Genomic DNA, 25,762 nt, shown 5'->3' with positions numbered 1-25,762 from the left:
GCAGGCAATTCATCACCCAGTAATGTTTTAGCACCGTTTTATGATAAAAGTAGAGGAAGGACAGCCAGTGGTTCACTACAGCATTCCATGCACAAGTCATCAATTTAAATCAGCCCGCAGGGACTTACAAGAGCTGCACAGAACCTATAAACCTTCTGAAGCGTGACACTTGCAGAAGATTGGGGAAATGCAGTTTACCTCTTTAGACTCTATAGGGAAAGTCATGAGGTTTGGGGGAGAACAGTGAATTTAGAAGCGTGTCTTATAGAATTAACCCCACTGCTTCGACACTACCCAAAGGGACACATGTCAGAGTGATCTAATGGGGTTAACCCTAACTACAAAAGCAGCCGGAGCACGCTTATAAAGGAAAAGTATCAGAAGATGAGAGGCACTCACTTGACAGACATTTTTAAAGCTTCTCGGTTAGCTACATTTCCACCGCTGAAGATTGGGTGCTCTCAAACAGAAGCCAAAGTAATAAGATCGTAAGCACCCAGCAAGTGCCAAAATCAACAAAGGTGAGCCGCCCGGCTTAAAAGGCCCTGTGGAATTAAAACTTCGGGATCTACAAAACTAAGGTGCTCCTAAATAAACTTTAAACCCATTTTGTTGCACATATTTGCATTAAAAAACTGCTGTGACAGACAAGGTTAAAGCCACATAGCCTACTGTATGAAAACCAGTATTGCAGCATTTTAGCAGATTGTTTTACAACCACAACATTTATAACCCAAATCTGTCATTTTTGCAGTCATATTAAACATACTGTGAAAAATTCCCTGACAGCCGAAATTCCAGATTTATATGGTTTGCTGAGAACCATTTGTGCATCAAATGATGGAGGATGTTATAAGATTGTGTCTTTGTTCTTAATCTGACATCCGTCATGGTGATTTGTGTGATGGGAGTGAGAACATATGAGTCTCTCACTAAATGAGAAAGGAACAGATAAAAAAAATTCTGGAGTGCAGGAAAGTATCTGTCCATCTTGAGAGAGAAATCAGGCATTTAAGACCATTTAAGTAGATCTGAGGCTCCTGGAATCCTGAGATCTCTTATTTCTTTTTCAAATAACATTTTTTGGCATTGCTATGGGGCTCCTGGAATAGGAAAGGCAAGTGAAATCATAATTGTCTCTGTGTGTGTACAGCCTCCGATTTGATGTCTCGGATTATCTGTGCAGCATTATTGTTGATTTCAACTTCATATAAGTTATGTATTATGACAGTAGCAAAAGTTACAAATCAAAAAGTAAACAGTTAACAGATTGACAGTATCTGCATCAGAAACAATAGACATAAAAATATTGAGTTGGTCAGTTTAAGTAAATACTTTTTAAAGCAACAAATTCAACCAAATATATCATTTGGCGGTGAAATTCATTATTAATGCACTCAAAGAAATGATTCAAGCCCTTCTTAGAGGTGACACATTTAAATCTAATTTGCTTTATTTAAATATATCTATTTAAGATCATATGTGTAAATATATTTAATTGGTTTAACTAAAAAATTATTAATAGCTCCACTCAAAAAAAAATATTCATTGGATGAACTCAATTAAGTTGTGGGCAGGATTTCCATCCAAAAAATATATGTAGCCCCAACTCAAACTGAGTACATCCATTCAACAGAATGTAAATTAGTTAACCTAACTCATTTGTAATAAATAGATGCAAAAGAATATAAACGAGAGAGGCTAGCTTATTTTTAACAAATACTTATTACTAAGCAGAATGACTTTATTTCTGTCAGACGTCTACAAAAGTTTTATTGAGAATTAACAGGGGTTTAACTCTATGTTTTCCATTTGAAGTCACCATAACAGTGATCAATGATTCCATTAGTTGGGCTCTTAACTCTTAATATATCTATTGTCTTTTTTTGCTGCTGTGACAGCGCGTTTGTTAAACACATTTGTAGCAGCAAAGAAAGCTAAAGTGAAATGAGATCAGTTGATGATGGTTAATGGTTGATGGTTTTATAATCATCATGAACCAGACTGATTCACCAAGTTATTTTAATCTAACAATTATGTTTTTTTCACAACAAACCTTGTTACTGCAGCATGAGATCAAGCATTATTATAACAACAAGTTTGAAAACTTTAACGAACATGAGCACAAAAAAGTCTGTTTCTGATGACACACACAGACATCAACAATCAGCGTATGAATCTCAACAATGGTGACAATCACAAATATTTAGATATACAGATTAATTCAGAACATCACTGAAAAGCTACTAATTCACAACAAATACAACAGCAAAAAATAAAAGCAAATATTTAGAATCAAACAAAATTATAGGACAGTTCAGCTGCATAATTTATTCATGTTGCAATGCATGCTGGGTGTTTTGTACTATGGTGGTACCCAGCATGCATTGCAGCAAAGTACTTTTGATTGTCACCATTGTTGAGATTCATACGCTGATTGTTGATGTCTGTGTGTGTCATCAGAAACAGACTTTTTTGTGCTCATGTTCGTTAAAGTCTTCAAACTTAGTGTTATAATATTCCTTGATTTCATGCTGCAGTAACACAAGGTATGTGTTGTGAAAAAAACGTGAAAACATAATGGTTAGATTATAAAAACCTCAGTAAATCATTCTGTTTCATAATGATTATAAAACCATCAACAGGTAACCATCATCAGCTGATCTCATTTCATTTTAGCTTACTTTGCTGCTCCAAATGTGTTTAACAAACACACTGTCACAGCAGCCTAAAAAGACAACAGATATAATAAGAGTTAAGAGCCCAACTAATGGAAACACTAATCACTGTTATGGTAACTTTAAATGGAAAACATAGTTATAAACCCCTGTTAATTTTCAATAAAACTTTTGTAGACATCTGACAGAAATAAAGTCAGTCTGGTTAGTAATAAGTATTTGATAGAAATAAGTTAATCAAGTCACTCATTTATATTCTTTTGCATCTATTTGATACAAACGAGTTAGCTTAACTAATTTACATTCTGTTGAATGGATGTACTCATTTTTAGTTGGGGCTACATATATTTATTGGATGGAAATCCTGCCCACAACTTAATTGAGTTCATCCAATGAATTATTTTTTTGAGTGACAATTGTCTGGCAAAGTATGCTCAGAAACTCAGGTTAAAGATGGGGATGGGGGTACTAAGTTTTCAGTGTACATACAGGAAAGGCCAGCTGTAAATATAGCACTCAGACTAGATGTACAGACAGATCATGCAGGGCTCTGGTCTGGATATCTGCTGATAAGCATTAATACACAAGTCTGCAGGTCCACATTCTGACCGGTTTCCACTGTCGCTGCTCTACTCACCCTGACTTTGACATAGTACAGGACAAGCCCTGTGACAAGCTGTAAACTATTTGTTTGGTCACTAGAGCTATACAAAAAGGAAACATTGTTTCATACTTTGGAAACATACTTTGAAACAAGCAATTCCAATAATATAAAAATAAGTAAATAATGACCTTATTTCATGTTTCTAACGTTAAATATTTCTGAATGCTGAATGTTAAATGTTTTGATATAATCTGATATTATCTGATATCTGTGTTCAAGTTTGCTGGTGGCTTCAGCGATTTTAGCCACATTCTCTTTCCACCTCCGTTTTATTGATTCGTTGCTGGAATGCTGTCAGGAACATTTCAAAAGTGAAGGCGCACAACTCCCCCAGTTTGCCAGGCTGGATGTTCCATTCCTTGACAGAATGCCCAACTAGGCCGATAAGACCAGATATATCTGGACTGCTTCACACTCCTCTCCCTTTGAGAATGTTAAGACATATTTCGGATAAACTACTAGTGCACTATAGGTTTCCATTCAACATGTATTTTGTTTGAAACTTGGGAATGAATATCCCAAAGAAATACTGTAAAAATCCAAAACAAGTTTAAATCCCAAATTATTTATAATTATAGATCCATAAAATATAAATGAATATTTCACCTAAAATAAATTATTTACTCATCCTCATGTCGTTCCAAACCTTTCTTTCTTAATATGAAAAGATATGGCAAATGGCATGCAGGTTTGAGGAGGGGTGAGTAAAAGATGACTTCTTTTTTGTTGTTGTCGGAAATGAAACACAACGGCTACAGTTACTTGTAATAAAACGGAGACCACTTCTCGCTTTCACACCCAGTATTATGCATTTTTGTCAGGATGTTGACACTCCTTGACAGTCTGCGTGTGTGAGCTTATGAATGCTGGCCTTTATACCAGCCATGCAGTGGAGCACAGCCAACTCCCACCTTTTAATTTAAGGTGGAGGAAAAAAGAAAACAAAGTATCACATGGTCTTTGTGACAGCAGTGTCCTGTTGCAGATGAAGGCTGTTGAAGTCTGTCTTTCTTACGGCTCTTGGTTTTGTGTCCCTCAAAAAGAAATACTGTTATGCATGCTATAATCAATTTTAATGTACTTTATGTTACTCCTGAATTTGGCTGGTGTGATTTTACTCAAAACATCTTAAGGGACTCGTTTCACTTTTACATTCGCATTTGAGATTGGGATGCGAGCTATACTTATCTTTTATTTTAAAAAATGTATTGCTTCCTTTAATCTATGACTTTAAAATTAATCCAGAAAGGAAGAATATTTGGCTTTTGTGGGGTTTCAGTGCTCACTCCTCCATTGATCTTGTGTTTGGTTACACTAGTCCAAAACGATAGTAAAGCAAGAGCTAGTGTTGGGGCGGGGGTGGAAGTCGAAGGATGTGGATGGTCTCTCCCCTCATCCACTTGCACAAAGGAGGCCTTTCTTTCCTCATCCCTTTGCTTTCTTAACTCTTGCTGCCATTAGCCCCCCAGCCATCCACGGTTCATTGAGAACACAATGGCTACCCAGTGGACCACTGCTGCTCTGGTTGGTTTAAAGACACAGCAGGATCACACCAAAACCCCTTCCCAGCCTTGATCCCTCTGGGCAGGGTATCCAGAGTGTCTCACCTCTGTGCCATGTCACAGGAAAAGGGTCTGAATCATTCTGGCATTTACGTTTAATTATAATATTTATATAATTAACCACCATGTTATATTAAATGCCCATGATGTATGAGCAACATATCCATGGCAATTTTGAAACTAACTTGATATTTTCCCTTTAAATTATTTTAATGTGTTCCTCTGATCTAATCAAAAGTAGGCGTAACTTTATCCTAATATTTTACCACTATTTAATTTTATTTGATGTTCTAGTAATGTTGTTTCTGTTTGGAGTGAATTTGACCCTGGTAAAAAAGCATTGTGGAAAAATACTATAAAAGACCACAAACAGAACATGAAAGTTAATCAGCTATCGAGATCTTGACTGTAGACTATGTGGGCTGGTGCTTTTTATTTTTATTTAGTTCCTGAATCAACATTGTTGTAATGTGTATTATTCTCTCAGGATCATTAGAAGGTCATAAGCGTAAGTCACAAAAGTAAGTTGTGGAAATGTTTCGCTTTGCATTTCCAAAATGAATAGAAAAGCGTATGCTTGTTTGAAAGCAAAACATAGTCAAAGTTTATTCCCACATGAGAACAATGCAAACTACCAAAATTTGTGACCACTAACTGCGTGACTGCTCCAGCATGCACATGGTAAACATTAAAAGCAATACTTCGTTCTCATAAATGAAAAGAGTAGTTTTTCTCACAGCGGTTTTTCTATTAAGTCTTCATATGTAAACCATGCAGTGTATGTAATTGGCAATTAAAACAGAGGTTAACGGGAATCCTGGTGCATGCGTGTGGTTGGATACAGAACACATGTTACAAGTGGCCTTTCTTTGATTTCCTTTGCTTTAGTATTATAATGCTTCTCCGGAAAACAGTTTAATTGAATCGTATTTTGAGTAAATTATCCCTCATATTAAATGGCTCAGAAAATGGACATGGAATTGATTTGATTTGAAATTATTTAATAATTCTACCTTTATTTAGCTTACAAAAAGAAAAATGTAACATTATAGTCCATTACCACCAAGTCTAAGGCCACGTCCACACGAAGCCGGTGCGTTCCTTATCCGATTATTTTTTTTCCTCGTTCTAAAAAAAAACTCCGTAAACACGGCGTCGTCTCAAGAAATATCTGCGTCCACACGAAACAACTGAAACCGACTGAAAACGGTGTAGTATATATGCCAGACCAGTATGGGTCGCTGTAATTGTGTCACAGAGATACACTATACACGGAGAAGAAGACTTTGAGCATGCGCCGACACGTGATGTGATGACATCATCGTTTCACAAAATATACGGATTGGCTGTACACACGAAACCGCAAGGGTGTCGTTTTCAGATTTATCCACTTTGGGACCCGGTTTCAAAAAATAGCGGTTTCACTCTCCCAAAACGCCGGATCCGTGTGGACGAAACGCCAATACGAATTAGTGTCTATGGTTTTAACTGGTCTCAGATCAGTTTTTATAATATAGGTTCATTTTTAAGTAGTTTAAAGGTGCAATGTGTAATATTGACAGCTAGTGGTTGAAATGGGCATGGCAGTCCAAATGCAAAATATTGGAGAGGGTTGTTTGTCCCGTACCCTCCTCCTCAGACTCGACACTCATGTGGGTTGCCAGTTTGAGAACACGCAACAGGAAACGAGTGCAATGGACAATGGAAGACGGCGAGCACTTACACTGTAAGTTGATGAGTTGATTCATCCGCGTTTTAAAATGCCTCTGGACTTTTTAGATGGATGCCGAGGCTTTTAGGTTGGGTAGAATCTGCAATCTCTCTCTTGGGTGAATAAATCGGCAGTGGGCAGAATCACACAGACCAAAAAAAACCAGACATTCCGACACGGAAGTAGAATAATTGGTTGTAACATTGTTTTTCAAAGAAACAAATATGTGAACTTAGATGGTTTCCTAAATATCTGAAAACGTATTATGGTAATTTTGTGTTCATGCAAAATACAAAAAGGAGAATTGTGTTTCTAATTGACCTAGTTTTCCTTCCTAATAACACACAAAACACAAGCTATTCACTCGGTCCGGATCATTGAATCAGTTGCTCACTGCTGTTGGATAAGTTGAATTCACAAATCATCCGATGTGACATAGTACGATTCAATAGGTTCAATAAAAATAATCGTCTCAAAAAATTATTTGTTCATAAACTGGACATCGTTATCGAGTCATAGAGTCTTTATTTTTTCCCTTTAAAGTCTGCATGAAACAGAAGTTGTGAAAGTCTTTTCTTCCCTATTTAAGTGAAATGGCTTCTCGAACAAGAAAAAAAATGTCGCTTGATTTTGACCATTTGTAATTGATTGGATCGTTGGTTCACTGTAGTTTACTATTGCTGTAATGTCATGTGAGTGACAGGTCATCCCGCCCTCACACCAGTAAACGCGTCATCAGAGAAGAGAAGAGAAGAGAAGAGAAGAGAAGAGAAGAGAGGAGAAGAGAGGAGAAGAGAAGAGAAGAGAAGAGAAGAGAAGAGAAGAGAAGAGAAGAGAAGAGAAGAGAAGAGAAGAGAAGCGAGGAGAAGAGAAGAGAAGAGAAGAGAAGCGAGGAGAAGAGAAGAGAAGAGAGGAGAAGAGAAGAGAAGAGAAGAGAAGAGAAGAGAAGAGAAGAGAAGAGAAGAGAAGAGAAGAGATGTTGCTGCAAATGGGAGGGGCAGTTTTGATTATGAGGGCAGATGAATTGAAAAAAATAATAATAATGTGATTGTGCACAGATATATCATTTGTAATAAATACTGAAATATTCCATAAAGAAAGAAAATAAAGAATTGTTCATTTTGATTTCATGGTGACGTGTCCTCTTTTAGAAACACTTAGGGCCACTTAAATCATGAGTTAAGGATTATCCCGTGTCTGAGGAAGCAAGCAGCAATGTCATGACACAGTGAAAATAATCCCTTCTAGTTAGTAGACAGACACGGTGAATGTGCTCTTAGAAGCAACAAGTCAAATCCCAGAGATTGGTTTTAACGGGACTGTGTTGCAGGGAGTGCAGCTGTCATTGAGGTTGATTGAATGTATTTATGTTAACTTTTGGAATGTGTGCAGAGACTCTGACAGCATGCTGAAGGCAAACCACAGGGCAGTGCACTGGGGTTTAACGGCTCTCGATGACTCCTATTAAACTAACCAACCATAAATTCAAGTAGTATTTTATTTTATTTTTTTAAATAGTGCAACTACTGTGATCTTGCAAAATATATATTGGTGGTGGGTGGCAATCAATGGCATTCTTGGGCTGTTTCTAAGTGTAAAATAACAACATACAAAGAACACACACAACTAAACCAAACAAAATGCTACGACCCACTGGTGTTAAGATCGCAGGTCAAGAAAGAAAGAATGTAAACATACTTGACCTTCAGAAAAAACTGATTCGGGGGAAGGAGGCTGATGTGTATAATTAATGAGGGTCTGTAAAAAAATATTTAAAGGCATAGTTCAGTCAAAATTGAATTATTTGTTCCATTCTTTGCACTTTCATGGCAGCTTATGAGAAAAGTCATTCTTTTAAGTTCACAAACGGTTCACAAAACCGATTTGAGTCATTTGCTCATGAATCGGGTTTATCGGATTCATGTGTTCACCACTACTGACTCAATCAAATTCTCTGGTTCACAGCCCCAAGGGAAAAATTTGTTTTGTCACATAACTACATAAAACTACAGTATCATATGGCATCGGAAGACTTGGAATACAGTGCACAAGATATATGAATGACTTCTATGATACTTTGGTTCTCAAAGTACAAATGCTGGACATTGGAAAGCTTTGGGTGAGAAAATGATGACAGATTTTTATTTTTTGGTTGAACTTATTTCTTTAAAACTTCTGTGAATACAAAAAAACATATGTTGTCACTGTCAGAGCAATAGCCTGTGCTTCAGGCGACCCTAGTTCAAGTTCCGGCTCAATGGGTTTTGCCTGGCCTGTTTCCCTGTCTCTCCTTCCCATTGCTTCCTGTCTCATATACTCATATAAGGCCAAAAATAAAGCTTAATAAAACTCAGAAAGGATGGGGTGAAGACATAACCCATGTCTTCATCATTTCTCAGAAATATCTCTGTGAATCCCTGAGAAGAATGTGACTACCACAACACCCCCAGTTTGTTCTGTGTTGTATAATTGTACCACAGTTATTGTTCACTGATTGCAAATAAACTGTCCCTCAGGAATTTGAATCCGTTGTACAAAGTCCAGGGATTTAACAGTGCTTTCAGTTTCAAAATGAAAGTCGGGAAGATACCGTGTGGGTTAAAGTCTACACAGCCAAGTTTGAAGGAAAATCGGAGTATATAATGCAGACTAAACTCAAATAGAAACTGGAAAATGCTGTCTTGTGGTTGAATGACATTAAAATGCAATGAATATTAAAATATATTCATCAAAAGTGTCTTTCGCTCTCTGTGGTGGACAGACATGGATTAAGAGAGATTTTAATCTGTCTGATGCAAACAGAGTTTGGTAAAAAAAAAAAAAAGAAGAAAATATTACTAATAAGCTGCATGTGTGCTTTTAAACACACAGATTTTTAGATCAAACTGTGGAAGGGAATTCAAAACACACCACACTTGCATTCACACACTTTTTCCTCACATCTGGCCAAGAAGCAAGACCTCACTCAAACCAACCTTGAATGTTTCAAATGCTGTCTGCCTGGGTTCTTACATTACCACTGCCATAACTGAGACACAACAAGTTGTCATAGTCCTTAATGCTGATGTCTAGCCACTCTCTTAAGACAAAACTTGACTTGACAAAATTTGACAAGAGATGCTGCTAGAGATGAAAATTTGCTGAGGCTGTTATTCTGGTCCACTAGACCGGAACGATCTTTGATGGTTAGGGTAGGTTAGGTCATGTCTCTTAACAGCTTGGATCCTCCCTTCGGCATTGCTTTCAGATCACAGCAATTATATGTGATGCTATCTCAGCAACCTTGAGATCAGAGGAAACTGTCCAGTGAATTCCAGGCCAGAACTGGGACAGTTTGGGTCTCTTCTTTCCCTTTTGTGTATTTCAGGGTTTTTTAAACCGGGGTTTAGAAAATTTGAGAGAACAGAAACTTTCTTTTATCTTTTTCTTTTTAATTTTATAGGGCTGTCATGTTATAACTTTAAAGGTGAATGCATTTTTTTTGACAGTAGCCTACTAAAACATAAAAATACCATAACATGTTTGTGATTTAGGAAACATGCTAAGATGACTTGTTTCTTCGAAACAAATGCAACAGCCAATTATTCTTTAAATTTTGCGTTGTTATGTGTATCAATTTGTATATGGTACTTTACCCCCCATCCCCTTATAAGGATCTAGGATCTTACTAAAACATGGTGAAAGATTATGGCAGGACAACAGTTAAAGGTAGCCTACTGATTATAAATGTAATCCGCATATAACATATTGTGTATGTAGTTAAAAAAGATATCACAGTTTCTGTAATAAAAAAAAATATATAAATAAATAGATAAAGTTGTCCTCCGAAGAGGGGAGGTGGGTCCAAAAAAAAATTGCGTTCCGTGTCGGAATGCCTGTTTTTGTTTTAGCCTGTGTGATCCCGCCCGCTACTGACAGTCGGCAGGAAATACAGCGTAGCCTATTGCAGACATAGAAGACAACAAACAAACTAGGTCAGAGATCGCAGATTCTACCTAACCCAAAAAGCCTCGGCATCAATGCACCAAAAAACTCCATATCCAGAAACGGATAAATCAACTCACCAACTTATTCGCCGCTTTCAATTTTTAAATTGCGCTCGTACATGTTGCGTGTCCCAATTTGGTAATCCGCTGGAGGTGGGGGAAGAATTAATTTTTTTGGACTGCAGTACCCATTTCAACCAATAGCTTTCGGTTAATATTACATAGGCTACTGCACTTTTGAATAATTATAAAACTATTTTTAGCACAGTGTTTTTTTATATATATATTTTTAACATAGGGCTTTACAAATATGTATCTGATTTTAATTGAAAATGTTTATATATATAACCGTAATAGCAGGTTGAAGAAAACGCAATGTAGCAAATATTTAAATACAGCGACATAAAAGCCATTGAAGCCACACATTATAAATGAGTAGCTACATGAAAGTATATAGGCTATAGCTACCTTTAGCTATCATCATATTTGGAGATCTTATTAGGCATCAAAAAGTTTGAAAACCCTTGGAATAGGCTATATATTAGAAATTTACAAACAAATGTAGTAGGCTAATGTTTTTAAAAAGTGGGTCAAATTCCAATGCCTTAAAGACCACAGATGAAACAAAAACAGAGTAATGAAAAGACAATGGGTTAAATAGATAACAGTTATATGTCTGTTATAATTAGAGTTTATGCTCACATTTGAAAAGAAATCCATGAGGGACCCAAAATTTGAAAGCAGAGCGTGGTTCCTTCCTGAGAGAGAGAGAGAGAGAGAGAGAGAGAGAGAGAGAGAGAGAGAGAGAGAGAGAGAGAGAGAGAGAGAGAATTTTGGATCCGCATCTATTCAGGGCAGTTTTCACATTATGACTGGGCAGACGAGAAAGAAAGAAAAAATCGGACACTTCTCATTAGGGTTTGACTGCGTCATGGGGAAACCGACGGGAGCATCTTTTGCGATGAATGGACACTGCGCGAAATTATGACAGAGGGGCATAAACATTTTGCTACACAGAACTTTATGAAACATATCAGTGCTGAACATCAACTCATGGAGAGTTAGTGGGGCTGTTGAACTGCGCTCGGTGTGTAGCCTACAAGTCGGATTTTCTACGTTGAAGTTTTTGGATGTACTTTTTTTTAACGATCGCATTTTTAAATACTGTTTTTAGTTCTAAGTCATGTCACTATATTTTGCTCACTTATTCGCTCTGTTGGCTCTGATTTTGCCGGGAGATATTTGGGGAGCTGGAACTTACGCGTCACGACACACTCAACATGTGGATGAGAGTCAGTCTGTATCTGCTGCACAGAGTGGATCGAAGGTGACCAGTAGACATAGGTAAGATATAAACGAGTTTTCATTTTTAGCAACAACAGGTCTGAGTTGATGATTTTATCATATTAATAATTAAAAGTAATACATTTGTACACTAAAATATGTTTTGTCATGTAAAATAAATGTCCTTCATTTGGTGAGCCTAACATCTAAATGAAGTGATTTTAGAGGTATGTTCTAGGCCTACTACATATTTATATTAATAAAATAATCGATATGCTAGTATCAGAAATTACTCGCTGATCATCACAATTAGTCAACTGTCAAAGCACTTCATTAAGTCGTGTACCATCGCTTACTAACTTTCAAGCTGGTTTATCAAGATCACGTGGTGTGTGTCACACACGTACCTTTCTTACATGGAGCTGATATGCTAATATTGCAAATAGGCTATACGTTCATGCTGTTATGAGTTTACTATTTTCTAGTCACTAAGACCAGTATGAAATCACAGACTCTTGCCCTGCGAGCGTGAGCTACTGTTGGACTGGTCTTCTCCCTTTTTTGGCATTACTAAGCAGACTTCAATGCATGTGCAATGGGACGGAGGCCAAACGGTGAAGACCTTAAGTGCACTTATCCTGGCATTAGCACAACCCAGTGGTGTACAGAGGTTCTGCGAGAAAGAATGTGTTGGCCCCTGGCAACACTGCTTAAGGCTGTTTGAACTCTGTTTTGTTTTTACAGATGTGTGAAATATTACACGACTTGTGGTAGCTGAAATCCTCCTTCACAGTGTGTCATGTTTCCTGTCTGTCCAATATCTTGGATGATATCATTTGCCCCTCTACTTTTGATCGAGTTGTACTGAGTCAGTCCACATTATGCCTCATAAATAGCTGCACAGATGCTTTAAATCCAGCAGTGTCAGTTGCCAGCAAAATTAATATTTTTTGCTGACAAATTTTGTTATGCTATTTGTTATTTGTCTGTAACAGATGCTGAAAGAACCTTGTAAAGTCTGTATACATAAATAGCCTCAGCAAATGTGTGCACAGTGTGTGCTTGTTGGGGGAGATTTTGATATGAATTTAATATGAATTTGAGCTTTCCTGTAGCTCAAACAGTAGAGCGTTAGCGCTTGCAACACCAAGGTCATGGGTTAGATTCCCAGGGAAAGCAAGAACTGATAAGAATGTAAAAGGTGTAGCTTATAATGCAATGTAAGTTGCTTAGGATAAAAGCGTCTGCCAAATGCGTAAATGTAACATTTCTGTAGTTCTGCACGGAAATGTAAGAAAATAAGTCTACGAGTGAAAACAGATTTTCAAAAGGTGACCTTTAGATTACATACAGAAAAACAAATCTGCCTTTAGACATCTTGCTTAAATATATTTGAGCTTTGTTTGTATGGATAACTCAATTACCCTGCAGGGGGACACTGACACAGTTTCTCTTTTGAGCATAGCAATACTTTGCCCTATGTTGCTGTGTATTCTCACTATTATTTCTGTCCAAGTTCTGTTTCTGCTTGATATGTTGAAGGGATACTTCATTCCTTGCCAAATTGGGTCCTGTGGATTTTTATCCTGTTGAGGAAAAGTGTTTATATTCAGCCGCCTTAAGCTGGATGTTCTTGAGTCTGAGTGGCACAGGCCTGACACTTGCGTCTGGGTCTTTTTGTTTATATGACTAAGCAGTGAATTTTATTCTTGTATAAAAATATATGCTGGCAGGTACAGTGTCTTAAAATAATCAGATGACTGGAAGTGTTTACAGACAGAGTTCTTTCCAACACCAAAAAAAGTATACTGCTTCCAATGAGCAACCATTGTTATAATTAAACCGGGAGCAAGAATACAAAAATGCTGCACATTGGAACTCATTCTTAAGACTGATCTTGAACACAATCAAAATGGATTTGTATACATATAAGACAAAGAAGCCATTGTGACTCCAAAGTTTTTGTTTACTTTTCCTCTCTCAAATTTGATAAAGCTGAGAACCACTATTTCCTTTTTTTCTCATTGGTATACATGGACCCAGGCCTTTGTCTTTCTTTTTTCTTTAACCACCCCCACAGACTACAACAGAAACAATGGCTCAGTGTTCTACTGCCATTACTCTTTAGTTGTATACCCCAAATACCACAATTTGTATGCGTGTCCTAATTAATGCATGTGCACACGTCCATGAATCCATGCATAAATTAATGTTGGGTTATATTCAGAATGTCTATACAAGCTCTTTCATCACACCTCCAATCCAAACTCACATACACAGTAGGATACAAACAAACACAACATTTTGTATTTATAATGCATGATGAAAAACACTTAGTCAATATTTAGGTCCACAGAAACACAAATAAATGCACCTTGCCTAGCCTGAGATTGAGTGAGTGTAGAATTTGAAAAGCACGGTTGTCTGTGGTGAAGATGTCCGTGTTGAACTTGTGTACTCTTTGAGTGTTTGGGCCCCATTTATTTGTGTGTGTGAGAGCAGAGCACTTGCAGTTGATGCATCGAGACATTCCAGTCTCAGCACTGCTCATGATAACGAATGACTAACCAGGCTCAATGAGTTATTTTAATGAACCAGTAACATTGGATTCCAGCCTGGTTTCGATCCCATCTAAACAAGCTCTCTGAGAAAACACCATAATTAATCACTTTAATTAGAAAATTAGTTTTTAAATCATACAGCTCTCCAAGGTGTTGGGGAAACTACATTAAACTCATCGAATATGAAGACAATTCCACATGAACAAAAATAAGAATCTTTTGTTTACCATATTTATTTATTTTTTTAAATATAGTATTATCCATTTTTATATGAAGTATTATTTCCAAATAAATACTGTATATGTGCCCAGAGCAGATGTATATATTTGAGCAGAATGGCGATATCTCTGCCCTCATTCTCTCACAGGATGGGTGGATACCCAAGTGACAAAAAATGTCTGAAAACCGAATAAACTCTTTTATTCTTTGCTAAGCTGGATAGGAATCATGAAGAATCATTAAGTTTCCAATTCTGATTCCTCTTAAAGATTTCAGTTCCTTATCGGTTCCATTAACAATTTTAGCTTTTAGTTTCATTTAAGGAATACATATTTGTAAAAAAAGAAAAAAAAAGAAATGCAAAATGATGAGATAATTTAAATGATAAATAAATGTAAAACAATCCTTGCAAAAGGTGTGTTTAGAGAGACTTTTTATATATTTTTCAGTTTTTTTAGAGGTGACATTACTAAACAAACAAAAATGTGCCAACAGATTCAATTCATTAATCCGGCTAAAGACAAAGAACTTAAGGATAACCTGTTTTTTACCCATTCGACAACTATACAAGAACAACATCAAAAATAATTAAAATTATTATTACTATTGTTATTAAAAAAAAATTGACTGTAATTTAAATTATTAAAAATACACAAATTAAAAGAGAAATGTATTACTATTGCACTGTTAAGTAAAAAAAAAGTATTTAAAAATAATAATTGTCTTAATTTCTTTCCTTTCAAACTTAAACCTTAGAGCTTTTATTTTGGTGGAAAAACACAGGAAGACCCCTTAACTGTCACTTGCCCGTATACGGGCAACCGAAATTTACTTCAAAATATTACTATTAAATCCTAATTTAATCATGACAAACTATATATCGTTGGAATGGTCTAAGACTCCTGAATAGATATTTTAGCGCTGTTTTTTTCTTACAAATTTTGTATGAACAGTAATATATGAATTTATGACAAGAGTGCACCTCAAAAAATCGACGTCATTACAGGAGTTTCTGACCTTTGTCACAAAAAGTCGACGTACACTCTTTTAATAACTGAAACTTTGGTTTTTTTAATGCTAAAAGTTCATAATAAAACATAATCTAGTATTTGTCAATAAAAAAAGATAAAATTATATTTTAAAAAGTAAAGTAAAAAGTCCTCTAAAAAGTATATTATATATTATATATATATATTTATAGAATTTTTTATTATTATTATATCACATATTTTAGTAGTTATCATAAATTAGGTATCATTTGAAAGCTTACGAACTCAGAATTCATCCTGTAAAAACCGTTTTGAAATTGGACGTTGCGTTACCATAGAAACGGTATTTTTTTTATTAGGCCCCTCCCCTTTTGGGCATCATCTTTCATAATTTATCATCAAAAATGTTCTAATCTTGACAAAACACATATTGTCAGAAAGGTCTGAGTCTCAAGGTTCCATATTTAGTGACAGAAGTGATATTTGTATAGAAATGTATTAATTTGTTATGGCAGAATGCATACAATTAAATTCAATGGAATGCAATGGCACCCGGTGGCTATTTTTGGTATAACGCCTAAACAAAATCTCATGGGAACTTCAATTTTTGTGATATCAACTTTAAATTTGGAACACAACTTGGTTAGATATATAGCTTTCATTTTATAGTAATTTTATAGTAAAAAATATTTTGTAAAATATTTATTTTATATTAAAAAAAATATATTAATAAAGTATATTTGATTTACTGTACATTTTAACTTCCATCACTTTTTCATACTTTAATTTTTTGAAGTGCTTTCACTTCAGTAATAATCTGCCGATTGTTTTCTTTAAAACAAGACCAAACTTAGGTCTATATTCCAAAGCATTCTTGAATTACAACCATTTAGGTTTGTATACTGCATTTTAATGTCAATTATCAAAAGGGGGATGACAGCTAAGGGGTTAAAGCTTTTTTTTGTGACCGATTTATAAATGATTCTCATTACAAATTTGGGAAGATAGCTGCCATAATAAGTGACCTAACAGCCATTGCAAAGATGTACTTTGTCTGCTGCAGCATTTACTGTGAACCAAGCCTCTCCAATAAACTGAAGACACCAAACTATGAAACATGATGTAGCACGTCAGCCTATTCATATAATTACAACGCAGCCTTGCACATAGTAATAATAAAAGCCATAGTTGTGTATGTTTGATTCATCATTAGAGTCACTCATTCGGGAATCGGACTACACTGTCACTGGTCAGCTGTAAGTTTTGATTCACCAAAAATAAGTGGTTTATAAGAGACATTAGTTTAGTTGCAACGCAAAGGCCCGCCCCCCTTAGTTACTGTTGCTACGTCCGACATGTCATGGCGCTCTCAAGCCAAAAATCACGTACTCACATAAAGAGGAGTAAAGAGGACACTGACCAACACACAAGACAGGTTACTTTTGGTGTGAAACAAAGTCTCAGCTTTCAAATTGTCATTTTTTTAAGAAGTTCAAACAATAAATACTGTTTTCTGGCTCTTTATTGTGATGCAACAGATTGCTGTAGTGCCTCAGTTTCAAGCAGCACATGAACTAATCATCTCTTCCTACTAGTTATAGCACAAAATAAACATGAATGACCATCAGAAGTATGTTGTTTCAACCACGGAAAAAAACAATACACATAATTTTCAATAAGTTCAAACCCTACGACGTTAATCTACTAACTCTTCTGTCTGGTTTGTTTGTCGGTGTTATTGGTCAGATCGCTTGTCAATCAAACTCTCAGTGAAGGCTGAATTTGAATAAGGACCAGCTTGTTGCCAACCCTAATGCTGCCATAACCTTGCTAACTGGTTACACTGATGTGATGCTTTGTTGGTGTCATTGGAGGAAAGTGTTGGTTTTGAAGGGCAATTATTTGTACTTTAATTAATTTACAGATAACTTTTTAATTTAGTTATTTCTACAATGAAGATGGCAGTCCTCAACCATTTGAATTGAAGCCTTGAGAATAATATTTTGCCCATGCTTTGTACACAAACAGAAACTGGTGTGCCTACGTAGTGACACGGACTGTAAGCTGTGTAATGGAAGATGGAGTGGAGACCTATGTGAAACCTGAATACCAGCGCTGTGCTTGGGGCCAATGTTCCCATGTGGTTTTGTAAGTATTGAGTATGAGGAAAAACACTGCCAAATTGCATTTCATTTAATCTTGGTTACCACTCGCTATTATGACAGTGTCGAACTGGAAAGTTTTGGCCCATGTCCCTCTCTCAACGGGATGCATGTCCACCAAACTATTTGTGGAATGAGATTGGAGAGAAGTTGAGACAGAAATCAGTCTCTGATGAAACTGCTAATGTACAAGTTACTTGTAATATTATTTTAATCATTTAAACAAAAACAAATTTCAGCCATAAGTCCAGGATGAAGTTTACCTTTTTCTTAGGTCTCAGTAAACCTCAGTTTTATCCAAGATCTTCAAAGACAGCCATAATACTAGTCCCCTATACAGAAGCCACATCACAAGTATGAACAAGAATGAGTATAAACAATGTTCTAATAATAGCAACAACTGCACTTGAAAGTTAAGTAAGACACACAAGAGGCTTGCCAGAGCAAAGCAAACACTTTCAAAGATTTTAATGATGTACTGAAAGCTTTGACTGAATAAAATAACAAAAACATGCCCAGAAACAACAGCCCGAAGTAAATGAAGAACAGACCTTTATTGTACTGTTTCCTAGCAGAGTTGTGGCCTTCTGAAAAGCGATACATAGCCTAGGATATGAGCGTAACAGAAATATTTTCTATCTGCCTACTTGAGCAGTGCCATTAGAGACGGTTAAAGTCGTGAAAGATGATTAAATTAAACTTGGCAGCTTTAAGTCTCCATTTTCATAAATGTCAGAAAAGTACACACATATTAAATCTTAAATTTTACAACAAAAAAGTAAAGTTGGACTAGCATACATATTGTTCATATTCATAGTATCAGCTCTTGTTAGATCCGAATATGACAAAATATCTTACACCACAGGTATCGGACTTTTAGAAGACCACGGTACAAGGTTGCCTATAAAATGGTCACAGAGATGGAATGGAAGTGCTGTCATGGTTACTCAGGTGATGATTGTAGTGAAGGCTCCTCTGCCACACAGGACAGCAGTGGCAGACATACTGATGAAGAAGGTATGGCGTTACACTTAACCCTTGAATCCATAAAGGGAGTCAAATTGATCTGCTAGGTTGTAATTTTGAGAATATTTGAATTGCTGCAGCATTTTGTTTTTATTTTATGTCTTAATCAAAAAACATTATACAGTGGATAGCATAAGTGAACACACCCATGCTAAAGTTGACTAAAAAGATGAATAAAAAAATCATCTTTTGGAAATTTATCTTAATGCCTTAATTTAAAAAATGAGGACCTTTAAGGACACCAATTTTCTTTGTGAATGAATAATGTATCGTAAATAAATAAATGTTCTTCCTTATAATACAGGTTGCATAAGTAGGGACACCCCTATGTTAAATTCTTATAGAGGCAGGCAGATATTTTTTTTAAAGGCCAGTTATTGCATGGATCCAGGATACTATGCATCCTGATAAAGTTCACTTGGCCTTTGGAATTAAAATATCCCCACATCATCACATTCCCTTCACCATACCTAGAGATTGGCATGGCATACTTTCCATAAGATTATCTCTCAATGCAAATCAAACCAGCTATTAGCCTAACGGAATTAAAACCGTGCCAATCTCTAGGTATGGTGAAGGGAATGTGATGATGTGGGGATATTTTAATTCCAAAGTCCAAGGGAACTTTATCAGGATGCATAGTATCCTGGTGGATCCATGAAACAACTGGCCTTTAAAAATAAAAATCTGCCTGCCTCTATGGGAATTTAATATAGGGGTGTCCTGACTTATGCACCCTGTATTTTAAGGAAGAACATTTATTTATTTACAGTGTTGTGCAAGTTACTTCCAAACTGTAATACATTATATATTACTTGTTACTGTTATTTAAAAGTAATTCATTACCTTACAATATTACTGTCTCAGAATTGTAATGCGTTACATTACTCCTGTATTACTTTTGAGTTACTTTCACCAAAATAACTATACAGAAGTAGAAGTAGATCCACGAACCTGCAGAATGGCGACACACCCCTTCCAACTCCCATCATTATCCATACCGTCCAGATCCAATGCTACCACATCTTTAAATTACTATTAGTATTATTTGAAGTTAACTTAACATTATAAAATATGTAGACCTACACCACAAAACTAGTTGAGGATAAATTATTTAAAATTTGGGAATTCCAGCGTTATGGACATGACATTTGCAGACTTGCAGTTAACTTATATAATTATAGGCCTATAAATTCTCAGAAAATGCATTAATACCAAAATATTGAAACGTCTGTTTATCCATAGTCTCTTCCCAGAAAGGAGTCCAGACATTAGAAAAATATCAGTCTACACATGCGTTTTATATTTAATATTAGGGAAATCGACAGTCATGTGTGACAAAAAAAATCTTTAACTTTTAGGAGGCAACGATTTTTTGTTGTTGTAATTCTGTGAATTACACTGCGCAAATCTAATGAAGAAGGGTTGGATCTCCACAGAACATAAAATATTCATTTTATTTTATTTTTCGTGTTCGCATTTATGAGGAAAAAATAATGTTACAGACGTGACAGTTCTCCGTTACGGACGCGACCGCTCTGAAGCGGCACTAAAAGACTGCTTTAAAACTTTCACAGAGACCTTACACAGAAGACACGAAGCCTTTCTTTAAAGTGAATTTCGTTTTGTTTTAATTGTACGGACCTGAAAAATATATCTATATTGAAATGTCTACTTGTAAACAGAACAATTCAAAACGAAAGAAAACAGACTGCTCTCTGCTTATGAAATGAAATGTGCATTTCTCTCTGGTGCATTCACTACTGCGAAGATCGCGAGTCAGCATCGTCAACTTCAACTTGACTTTATTAATAAACAATCAACATGTCTCCTTGCTATATTTGACATATTCATAATCATTGCTTTTGCCGGTTCTTTGTGACAGCTTTTAGGTGCTTTATCGGCAGCGCCGCCGCCCTTACATGAACGCGTCACCACCGCATCAAAAACATGATTGCGTGATGAAAACATGAAAAATACCACATAAACATAGCCTAACTGTTTAGAAAGAAAACAGAACGAATAGCCTAATGCGCATACGTCCATCTCGCGAATGTAGTCTTCTTCATGCCATCTTCACCATTAGCCGCTTTTCCACTGGCCAGCGCGAGCACAGAGGCCGAAATCATACCTCACGGCACTCCTGTAAAAAATAAATCGCTATACAAATATATCAGACGCAGATCACATTTAGTCTTTAATTACAGACTTGGACCTCACACGCGGATATTGACTGACCACGAACAGTTAATTTAGCCTACTTGCATCTTTCATTCGTAATGTCTGGCGGTCTTGCTGTTTTTTTTGTTTGTTTGTTTGTTTTACAATTAAAACTAAAAGTCTGTTGTAACGCAAGCCTTACCGAACATGTACCGAGTAAAATATTACTGAAAATTGATTAGTAATGCCTTACACTACTGCGTTACAGCAAAACAATGCATTACTTTTGTAACGCGTTACTCCCAACACTGTTTATTTATGATATATTATTCATTCACAAAGAAAATTGGTGTCCTTAAAGGTTGGATTTCTCCTCTTTTTTTAAAATAAGGCATTAAGATCAATTTCCAAAAGCTGATTTTTTATTCCTCTTTTTAGTCTTCAACTTTAGCATGGGTGTGTTCACTTATGCTAGGCACTGTAGGTATAATGGGTCATGCATGGGAAGATAATATGCTTACTGAATTAGTAAATGTTAAATAACTTCAATGTTAATCAATGTTATTCATAGGGAGAAGTTACAACAACAAGATTAGACAACTTGAGGAACAAATTCATAGCTTGAATAAAGACCTTCACAACCTCCACTCAACTGTACACAGCATGAATAAGAAAATGCATGAGGAATCTCGAAGGGACGGCATCAGTGGAGGCAACAATCTAGCCGACGCTGCCCAGTCAGGGATGAGGGAGACCATTCACAGCATCCAGACCAAACTGGACATGCTGGACAACATGACACAGGTCCATGACAAGACCCTCACCAGCATCAACAACCACCTTGTGGGCAGCAATGGAATTGGGAACGAATTGGACAGTCGATATGGCACATTTAAAGAGGAGATTCTCAGGGAGCTGGAACGGAGAGTGACACTGTCTTGCTCGTCTTGCCAAACTGGAGTGGAGAGCATGCGAAGGCAACAGCAGGAAGACAGAGAGAGGATCCGAGCGCTGGAGAAGCGCATCGGTGTGATGGAGCAGCACCACCGTCAAACTGTGGAGACGCTTGAGAGGGAACTGTCACGCTCTCAGAGTTGCTGTGATTCCCTGAGCGATCTTGACAGGAGACTTAGTGCCATTGAGAGGAAGGTCAGTTCGACTGCAGAGACGTATGATATCCTTAGAGGACGTCTTGAAAAAGAGTTGAGAGGATCAGGCAATGGAAATGGTGGTCAGAGAAAAGCACTAGATGAAAAACTGAACAGTCGTCTTAGAGACCTGGAGAGAAGACTGAACGGGACTGTGAGAAAAACTGAGCAAAAATGCTCCCATACTGAAACAAGTATGAAGGAGTTTGTCCAGAGAGAGATCGGCCAGATGAAAAACTCTGTCCTCAATCGAAATAATGATCATGGTTATAGAATATCTACCATGGAAATAGGCATCCAAGACTTGAAACGTTTCTTTAACGATCACAAAAATAACCTGGAACGGTTAGGGAACAAAACAAATGATCTCGACAGCAGACTTAAATCAGCGATTAATTTGTGCACAGAGACGTGCGGTCCAAAAGGGAGTGAGACAGCAGATACTGTCAAAAGCTTGGAATGGAAGGTTTTTGGCAATGAGGAGGACATTAAGAAGTTTGACACCAAGCTAAAGGAATTAAGTGTGTCTGGTGACTCCTTATTTGACCGCATTAAAGTTCTAAGCCATGACGTTCAAAAAATTAAGGATCTGACAGGACACGATGGAGAACACTTTAACCAAATCATCACAGATGTGGAGAATATGGGACGTGATTGCGACATATGTAGTACGATAGAGAGCGAGCTCAAAAAAATAAGAAACATAACCAGCTATTCTTTTAATACGTTCCAGGGAGAACTTACAGATTTACGCAAAAAGGTATATTCAGATGAGTATGGTTGCTCGCAGGTATGCTCAAACCTCCAGGAGGAAGTCGGCAAATTGAAAGAAGAGGTAGAGAAATGTACAGGCCAATGCATGAACACTATGATTGACCATAAGAGGAACATAGATAATCAAAACACCATAACTGGCAAGCTTGGCAAAGACCTCAAGTCCATTCAGGGTGAGCTCACAGGAGTAATCCTAACGTTCAGCTCCATCAATGACACTCTGAAAGGCTTCAGGAACACCATACAGAGGCACGGCAACTCCATTTCTGATCTGGACAGGTCTATGGACAAAATTAACTCAGATTTAGATCAGATTGAGGATGATTTTAACAAGCACAAAGATGACAGTAAAGAACGTTTTGACGGCATCAGTAGCTTTAACAGCAATTTGATGATTGAAATGGGAGAATGCAAACTTTCTCGAGAAGGGCTGGATAAGAGACTCTCGAAGTTGGAGGGTGTCTGCAGTAGACTGGATTCTTTGTCAGTGAACCTCCAGACTATCAAAGATGGCCTGAGCAAACATGTCTCTGGGCTTTGGACATGTGTTAATGACCTAAACTCCACAGTTATCTCACAAGGTGAGGCCATCAACAACATTCATGATGTTCACTTTAAGAACATTCATGGCAGGATGAACAACCTCAACTCTTCCATACTGCACGTTCTCAAGGAGTTCCAGATATTCACTGAACATGACTTTACTGGTAGGTTCTTATCTATTGATCTTATCTAGTTTGGAATAAGTAAGATAGTTTTATATTTTTGAAAGAAGTCTTTTATTAACAGTTTTCTATTTGAATGTTTTTTAAAATTTAATATATTCCTGTGATGGCAAAGTTGAATTTTCAGCATCATTACTCCAGACTTCAGTGTCACATGATCCTTCAGAAATCAATCTAATATGCTGATTTGGTGCTCAAGAAAGATTTCTTATTATTATCAATGTGGAAAACAGTTGTGCTGCTTAATATATTTGTGGTTAACGTGGCACACTACCATTCAAAAACTGGGGTAAAAAAAAAAGAAAAAAAAGAAATTAGTACTTTTATTCAGCAGGGACACATTCATTTTGTAACATTTATAATGTTACAAAAGATTTATATTTCAAATAAATGCTGTTCTTTTGAACTTTCTATTCATCAAAATATCCTGAAAGAATTATATAATGGTTTCCACAAAAAAATAAGAAGCACAGCTGTTTTCAACATTGATAATAATAATAAATGTTTCTTATTAATATTCACAACATTTATGGTTTTACTGTATTGTATTGATCAAATAAATGCAGCCTTCGTGAGCAAAAGAGTCTTAAAAAAGCATAATTATTCCAAATTGTTGATCGATAGTGCATATCAAGACAAAAACAAATTTTTATATTTTGTACCGGTTTGCCTGTGTTCCCCTCCGCTTATTTGTTTTCATAGTTTCTAATTAATCACGCACCTGTTTTCTGTTCAGTTCATTAGCTCTCTCTTGTATTTAAGACCTTAGGTTCCTCAGTGCATGGTTCCTTGTCGTCATTATACTGTGGTTGTGTTATATTTCCTGAAGATACTCTAAGTGCTCCTTATTTAAATTTATGAAAGATTGTTTATTATCTCAAACATCATTTATTTATTATCTTAGTCGTGCACTCATTACTATAACCAGCCATAACATGACATTTGGGAGGAAGAATACATTAGTGTAGTTAAAATAAAACACTGTCCTGTTGTGTGACATGCTATACTCCATCTAAAATATCAGCCAGCATTTTTTGCAATTATTACAATGACTTTTGGGCCAATCCTCAGGACATCCTGGAGAACCTGGTCCTCGGGGAGAGAAAGGATCCGAAGGACCTCCTGGGCCACTAGGACCTCCAGGCAGAGAGGGACCACAAGGGAAATTGGGGCCAATAGGACCTCCAGGTAAATGAATGAATAAATGAATGATTTTTTTCTTCACAATTTTAACAGAACTGGCAAAATTAATAATATTTTCCTATACATTTTTCTTAATTGTCTCATATTTAGGCCTCAGGGGTGAACAAGGTCAGTATTCCTACTATTACTACTGCCATGACCTTTTCTTCTACTATTAAAATTATTTCACTTTATATTAATAAATATAATAAAAACGTTTTTTTGTCTGTTCTTGTCCTTACCAGGACCTCCCGGAAAGGATGCCAACGTTCCAAGACTGTCATTCTCAGCAGCACTCACACGACCACAAGACAATGCAGGCACTATTGTCTTCAACAAGGTCTTCATCAATGAAAGAAAGGCCTACAATCCAAAGACAGGTATGTATGTTAAAGACAAGCATACTTTATGTGAATTAACGACTGTCTTAATCATAAATTCTCTTACCATATGTATTTTGACAGGTTTGTTCACTGCTCCTGTGAAGGGGCGATACTTCTTCAGTGCAGTCCTGACAGGTCACAAGAATGTCAAGATTGAGGCAGTCTTGTCTAAATCCAATTATGGTATTGCCCGTGGAGATTCGGCAGGCTATCAGCCTGAGGGTCTTGAGAAACCCATGGCCGAGGCACGGCACACTCCTGGCTCCCTGGTCATCTTCAACATCATACTTCCTCTGCAGGAGGGAGATACTGTCTGCATTGACCTGGTCACAGGTAAACTTGCCCACTCAGTGGAGCCCCTGACGATCTTCAGTGGGATGTTGCTCTACGAGGAAACAGAGGACATATTGTGAGACTCATCTGAGACTCAGCGAGGACAATGTCAGATGTAAAACTTTGCATATGGACTACTCGTGATTTTTTTTTTGAAGAACACTTTAACATATTCAGTATGTTTAATAAGGTTTATGATACAAATTTTATGCAGG

At 36.7% G+C, this 25,762-nt stretch overlaps 1 protein-coding gene across 1 annotated transcript; it reads left to right on the top strand.

Moving 5' to 3' along the window:
- The first annotated feature begins 11,464 nt into the window (after positions 1-11,464).
- Positions 11,465-25,762, top strand: emilin1a (elastin microfibril interfacer 1a). The gene is made up of 8 exons (XM_077220797.1): positions 11,465-11,945; positions 17,683-17,802; positions 18,682-18,833; positions 21,574-23,631; positions 24,721-24,837; positions 24,943-24,960; positions 25,077-25,211; positions 25,296-25,762. The coding sequence occupies exons 1-8, from the start codon at positions 11,785-11,787 to the stop codon at positions 25,625-25,627; spliced, it is 3,093 nt and encodes a 1,030-aa protein (XP_077076912.1). The 5' UTR covers positions 11,465-11,784; the 3' UTR covers positions 25,628-25,762.

The sequence above is a fragment of the Siphateles boraxobius genome, unplaced genomic scaffold (genome assembly GCF_051911475.1).
Source record: "Siphateles boraxobius isolate OS27281-9 unplaced genomic scaffold, OSU_SipBor_1 8, whole genome shotgun sequence".
NCBI lineage: Eukaryota > Metazoa > Chordata > Actinopteri > Cypriniformes > Leuciscidae > Siphateles > Siphateles boraxobius.
This window is presented reverse-complemented; position numbering and strand designations above follow the sequence as displayed.

Coding starts and splice junctions, on each gene's coding strand:
- emilin1a (XM_077220797.1), top strand. CDS start 11,785: ATGTCACTATATTTTGCTCACTTATTCGCTCTGTTGGCTCTGATTTTG. Junction 17,803..18,681: donor CAATGTTCCCATGTGGTTTT/GTAAGTATTGAG, acceptor CTTACACCACAG/GTATCGGACTTTTAGAAGAC. Junction 23,632..24,720: donor CACTGAACATGACTTTACTG/GTAGGTTCTTAT, acceptor GCCAATCCTCAG/GACATCCTGGAGAACCTGGT.